The sequence below is a fragment of the Ciconia boyciana genome, chromosome 4 (genome assembly GCF_034638445.1).
Source record: "Ciconia boyciana chromosome 4, ASM3463844v1, whole genome shotgun sequence".
Taxonomy (NCBI): domain Eukaryota; kingdom Metazoa; phylum Chordata; class Aves; order Ciconiiformes; family Ciconiidae; genus Ciconia; species Ciconia boyciana.
Genome location: NC_132937.1, coordinates 45571979 through 45578211, shown reverse-complemented (window position 1 = coordinate 45578211; position 6233 = coordinate 45571979). Strand labels below are relative to the sequence as shown.

General features: G+C 44.3%; 1 protein-coding gene across 2 annotated transcripts in view; it reads left to right on the top strand.

Annotated features, from left to right (window-relative positions):
• The first annotated feature begins 695 nt into the window (after positions 1 to 695).
• TNPO1 (transportin 1) overlaps positions 696 to 6233 on the top strand; it is an 82538-nt gene continuing 77000 nt past the window's right edge. The window contains exon 1 of one of the 2 annotated variants that reach the window (XM_072858743.1): positions 696 to 838. Coding sequence is in view for 1 of the 2 variants with exons in the window: in XM_072858742.1 (XP_072714843.1) it covers positions 830 to 838 (9 nt within the window). In the remaining variant the exon portion in view is untranslated. The remainder of the gene's footprint in view (positions 839 to 6233) is intronic. The other variant, XM_072858742.1, reaches the window with a different exon arrangement.

Sequence of the window (6233 nt, the reverse complement as noted above, 5' to 3'; positions counted from 1 at the left end):
TCCAGGATGCTGTACCTTTGCTGCCTAGCCCTTAGCCCCATTTTTCATCGTTATGATTTTTGACATGTGTGTCAGCCACCTCCTGTGGAGCTCCTGAAGCTCTCTGCTGCTGCTGGCATGGGGGGCATTGGGGGGTGTGGGGAGAGGAGCCCACCCTGAGGAGTCTGGTGGGCCCAGAGGGAAGGGTGCCTGTGAGGAGCCCGTTTGTACCAGTGGGTCAGAGGGACAAACACTGCTGAGGAGGGAAGAGAGCTCCCTATGGCGGGGTGGGTGCTGCCCGAGGGGCTGGTGGTCCTTCATACTTGTGCCTCTTTGAGGGAGGTGGTGGCGGGTCGGGAGAAAGGGTGCATCTGGGGAGGGCAAATGTGCGGGTCCCCTGGGGGATCACTGCGGCAGGCAGTGCCTGGGCACGAAGCCTGCGTGCCTACGTCTGCAGCGGGGAACTGCGCGGGAGCAGAGAGCCGGCAGGCAGAAGCGTCCCTCTGCGTGCAAGCCCGGGACAGGCCGCGGGCGGGGGCCGGGGCCGGGGCCGGAGCCGAGAGGCTGGGTGGGGCCGGGCGGCCATTTCACTGCCGCCTCCATCACACCCGCGGCCACGGGCCCCAGACGAGGCCGCCGTTACCAGGGTGACCGGCCAGTGGCGCCCCCGCCCTCCCCCGCGCACCGAGCCCCGCCCCCCGCCCGCTCCCCGGCCAATCGGAGGGGCGGTGGCAGCGAGCGAGGTTCCCTTTGTTCAGCCATTTCAGGGGCCGGAGCGGGCTCGGGCGCGGAGCTGTGGAGGGAGAGGACGGGCCGCTCCCTCGCCACTCCCCTGCCGCCGGGCTCTGGGATGGTGTGGGTAGGTGTCCGGGCTGCGAGGGGCGGGCTGGGACGTCCCATCCCCGGCAGCCGCGGCCTGCCCGCGGGCGGGGGGCCGGGCTGGGGCGGCAGCCGCCGCCGGGGCGCCTCGCCGCCGCGGGCCCGGCCGGTGTCAGGGGCCCCCGCGCCGCTGCTGGGAGGGCAGCTGTGGGGGCCCGGCCGTGGGCTGCCCCTTCCCCTCCCGCCGTCGGCTCTGCTGCTTTGTGCTGATGGATGGATGGATGGTGGGCGGGACGGGTGGCGGCCTGAGGGGCGGCCGGGGCCTGAGGGCCCGCGGCGTGAGGGCCGGGCACACACCCCCCTTCCATCCCCCTAGGCTCCTCCCGGTGCTACGGCTGGTGCCGTCCCCGCAGCCGGGCCGCAAACTCTGGCATTGCAGCAAGCCGGAGAGTGAAAGTCGCCTCGGGATATAGGAACGTGGCCGTATATCCTGCCGTGTTTTCTGGAGTGCGTGGGGTCCTTGCTGTACAGATTTTAAATTTACAAATTTAAAATCCCTGCTGTGGGACTTAATTTTTTTTCCCCCCCTACGAAATATTAGGGAGGAGAGAAATCTGGTGTCTATCTGTACTTTGGGGGTTTTTTGCTTAGGGAGGTTGTTAATTTAGGTGCTTAGTGGAAATACCCAGTGGAACTTGTAAAGCTTTTGTGGAGTGATTGTGCAAAGGGCAGGAACGCTTTTTGGGTTGGTATAAATGGCTTGATTAGTCTGCGAGTTATTTATCTCCTTGCTTTGAAGGTAATAATTCCTCTCGCTTGAATTTCTACTCAGGACCTGAGAGATCCTCCTACTGTGAGGATTGTTCTGCCATGTATTCTGGCCACCACAGCTTCATAACTTGTTTGCTTTCCTTCTTGCATGTTTAAGTAGCCCTTAATGTGGTATTTGAATACTTCACAAATATTGTTCAATCCTTACAACACTCACTGAACAAAAAGTTGACTTATGTCCCTTCTATATGTGAGTAATTGAAGAAAAAAAATAATCACATGCCCAAGATCATATAAGGAGCCTTTGGTAGAATTGGAAGCTGAGCCCATATTACCAATCCAGAGTCTCAGCTATGTTTAAAAATGACAGTACATGGTCTGTTTCTAAAAGTCCTCATTCTGCATCTGCTGTGTGAACTGTAGTTATTTTTGAGTAGTATGTGGGAGGATGGAGGAAAGGTGCCTACAACTGGGAAGAATAGTTTCTGTATGATCAGAATTACTTTAGAATGCATTTCTTCAAAATCTAGCTAGCTTATACTCAAAGCAGTCTAATACAAAAGGATAATTATGATCCTGCAAAAACAGGGTTAAAAAAGGAGTTTATTGTCTGTCTTAAAGGAGGAAAGCTCTGGTTAGAATTAATATTGACTAAGGACCGTGTTTGCCGTTGGATACAGGCAGTGACACACATTTCAGTGACTTCAGAAATTGATGCAGATGTAAGCAGAGCTGCTAAATTGAGCTAAGCATGCCTTGTGACAGGAAGGTGAAAACAACATTAATCATGGGTTTATGAATGTAGGCTTTTATTGGATTATCTGAGATACTTTTCTATTATATTTATTTAGAATCCAGTTTAGGAGTCCTTGTATGTGGATATTCAAGAGAACACAGACGTGTGCTAAATTTTAGGTTCATGGTGGCAACCCCAGGGATGGAGCTACCTTATAATCAGGTGATAGGTATTCACAGAGCTGTCCAGTAGACTGACAGAGATGGAGTAGAGTATAATTCAATGAAGTTTCCTTCCTGTTCCTGCTTCAGGCACACCAAGATGCTATGGCTACAAAGGAGGGTGGCAGAAGGCCAAGTATAGTCCTCCTCCATTGAAGCTGATATTCAGAATCTGTACAGTTTGAAGATCGGGGCTGAAATCAAGACTCAGATTTTATCTTTGAAATGTCTCATTGGTAGAGATCTCCTTTTGTAGACCTGGTGTTGTTGTCACTGTCATAAAAATATTGGTACCACAGATTTGTGAAATTGGTATGCACTGATTAATGCATTATTGTCAATGAAGTTGTGCTAGTTTTTTCTTTGCTTTATTTTTGAAAAGGTAGGACTGGTTTTCCATTATTTTCATGTCTTAATTATGTTGCAACTTTTATTAGTTTTGACCACAGAAATTAATTTTACCAGTTAATTCTGTTTCAGATTCTATGAACATTTAAATACATGTAACAGTTGTATGTTTTGATGACCAATTCCACTTCTTTCCACTGTTTTATAGTATTGATTTGGATAGTTTGGGTAGGTTTTCTACACAGATTGATAGATTTCATATATAATTTATTATGTTATACATATATTAATATATTATTATATATTAATATACATTATATATATAAATATATTCATATAGGTATAGTATGCAATTCATACTGAAATTTTATTTTTTTTAATCTCTCCTTGATAGATATATAGTTGTGTAGACCCAGTGGTGTTGGGTTTATGTATCTCATCTATCATATACATGATACAACAGTGTACATAATCTGTTTATGCATGTACACATGGATGTCATGGAATATGGCATCTTTTAATGATATGTTATGAAATAAACTTCCGAATGTCACTTTAGCCTCTAGAAGGTTTTCCTTTCCAAACCAGACTCCAGAGTGAGATTTAAACAATTTTTAAAAAATCCTGTTAACTTCCTGTGTACTGAATGCCTTTGAAATTTTGAGTTTGTGTATATATGTGTGTGTGTTTGAGTCAAATCTGAACTAGGGCATAAAATCAAATTCATGTTTAAAGAAAACTTTGGGTTTTTAAACCTTGAGTGTAGAATAGAAAGTTACACTTAAATTATTCTCCTATTAAATAGGTTAATTTCATAGAGCATTTTCTACAAGCCATTGTGAGATACCCTTAAACATTCAAAATGTGCTGTTTATGATGAGTCTCCCATTAAGTGCATTAATTTAAATAATAGATAAATGCTGAATAAAAAAGCAGAGGGAAAGGCAAGACAAAATGTTTTGGGCAGAGAACAGAAAATAGTAGGTAAGTAGGTACAAAGATGCAAGAAAACTGTTACTATATTAGAACCCAAAAAGGACACACTTGCAGAAATGATGGTGAGGTAGCAGAGACCAGGAGTTTCCCAGCCTAGTTAGCAGGTATATGATCATCGTCAGTAACTTCTGGCATTCAGGGTCACATGCTTTTCTAACCATGCAAAACCAGAGCCTCATCTATGGCTCTTCTCCCAGCTTTCCTAGTGCATGTTCCTGTCTTCCAAGCTAGGATTGCAGTCCAGTGCTCACACTTAACCTTCCCTATGCACTTATGCATTTATGCACCCGCTATGCAAACTATCCATTTATGCACCCACAGAAGTTTACTCTAATTTCAGACTTCAGCCACATCCTTTCTTTTGCAGACACCCAAATCATGAGCCTTCACTTCCAGCAAAGACAAAGCGGAACCTTGGCTTCCCCTCTGTGCATGCTATCTCCCTAATCCTGTTCTTCCTACTTCACCATGTCTTGGTCTTTTTCCTGTATCCTGAACCAGAAGTGCAGGTCTGCCTGGGGGCAGCAGAGCTATTCATTATTGTTGAATGCAGGTGGTGGCTGCAGTAGTTCCTAACTGTGTTTACACAGGTTTTACAGGACCTAGGAGGCAGTTACTGTGCTGCCTGTATAACAGCAGTGAGACCCGGGAGCTGTGGCTCAGTTCAGTATCGAATATATGATGGAAGCAGGCATGAGTGGCATGTGCACTACAGTTTGGCCACCTCTTTTATAGAGAAGGAAGGAAAGTCAGTAGCAGGCAAGAGTCTAATTCTCATCAGAGACTAAAAAAGCACAGGTCTGCTTTTTATACCAAATAAGCTAAATCAATGCAAAAGTCCAAATAGATACCTGTATTTCAGTCTGTTTTACATCAGTTGAGCTTGAGTCAATTGCTCGGGGGGGAGCATAAGACAACCTTAAATTAAAATAAATTGTTTTGCCTGGGATTTTCCAAATTAATGTATAGGCAAGTTTAAGCTAAATTGGTCTAACTTTCTTGTGCAGGCAACCCCTGAGGTACATAGCTGGAAATCAGGAGTGACTTCACTGCACTCCATTAGGTGTAATGTAAGTAAGTGGAGTTGGTGTAAGAGGTGAAAGCTTCAGTTGTTGAATCTGGTCCATAAGAAGTAGTTAAAAACAAACAAGATGTTTGAATGGCGCTTTTGAACAAATGGGAACCAATTGCATTAACAAGAACACAAGAGTCATGTAATTACATTCTTTGCTTGTGCTGACTGGTTTCTCACACACTAGGTTGAAAACACTGGAGTCTGAAGGAGAGATGCTTTTGGAGCCCCTCAGAAAAGGAATTAAAGTAGGCCAACTGATGAGAGGAAGCAGTTGGTTTAAAAAAACTTTAAAATGTATGGTAGTTTCATGATTCTCTCTGACACAGAAGTGTATACACTAGTGCAAGTATATGTGTGTTTGTGTATCACATCTTCAGATATCTGCTTATCTTAAAATGTTTTAGCCTTTCATATGTAAAAATCCAGTTGGTCATTGATCACATTACCAAATTACTTCAGACACCTTCCCTTCCAAAATCCTCATCCTCTCTGTACAAGACTTTCTATAGTCTTCCTCTGTTTCTCCACTGAAAACTGGGTAATACACTGTAATTTCACACAATTTTTTGCTTCTGGAGAATACCCTATTCTGCCAGAAGAGAACCCTGTTGGTTCTCTGAGCCAATGAGTACTTGTAATAGATTTTAGAATTTATGATGATAGTATGCATTTCAGTTTGGCAAGGAAGCATATTTTAGATTAGGCACTGTCCATTCTAGTGATTCTTTTCATTTCTCAGTGATTGCACAGAATCAAAATAGGAAAAAAGAAATAAATAAAGCACAGTTGGCAGTATTCATAGTTTCCCTCATTTGCAGTGTGCATTTCAAGGTATGCTTTGTTTTGTTTGCTACTTCCATTTGCAGTCCTTTAAACTGTGGGTTAGAAAAAATGATACTGATAAGGGAATTGTATGAGAAAGGTTAATCTTGCACGTAACCACCACAGAGTTCAGTCTTCTCTTTTTTAATTGTGCAGTGTGTTTGAAAGATGAGATAGGTTTCTTTTAGATAAAAAAATTGAATAGAATATGTGAAGCTGCATGCTTTAGTATTTTCCTTTTTTTAGAATATGGATTTTTGTATCAGCGCATGAGATTGAGAATCAGCAGACATTGAGATTACTGCCCTTGCTTTGTTTCTTTTATGCTAGGTAACAGGGCTAATGGGTTATAGTCAGGCTTCGATAAACTCAGCTCCACTGGGGTGAGACTCTCCCTTTTTTAAAAGAAATAAATAAGTAAACAAAATAAGATAGTGAAGGCTGCCTTTTGAGGATCTCCTTGTAT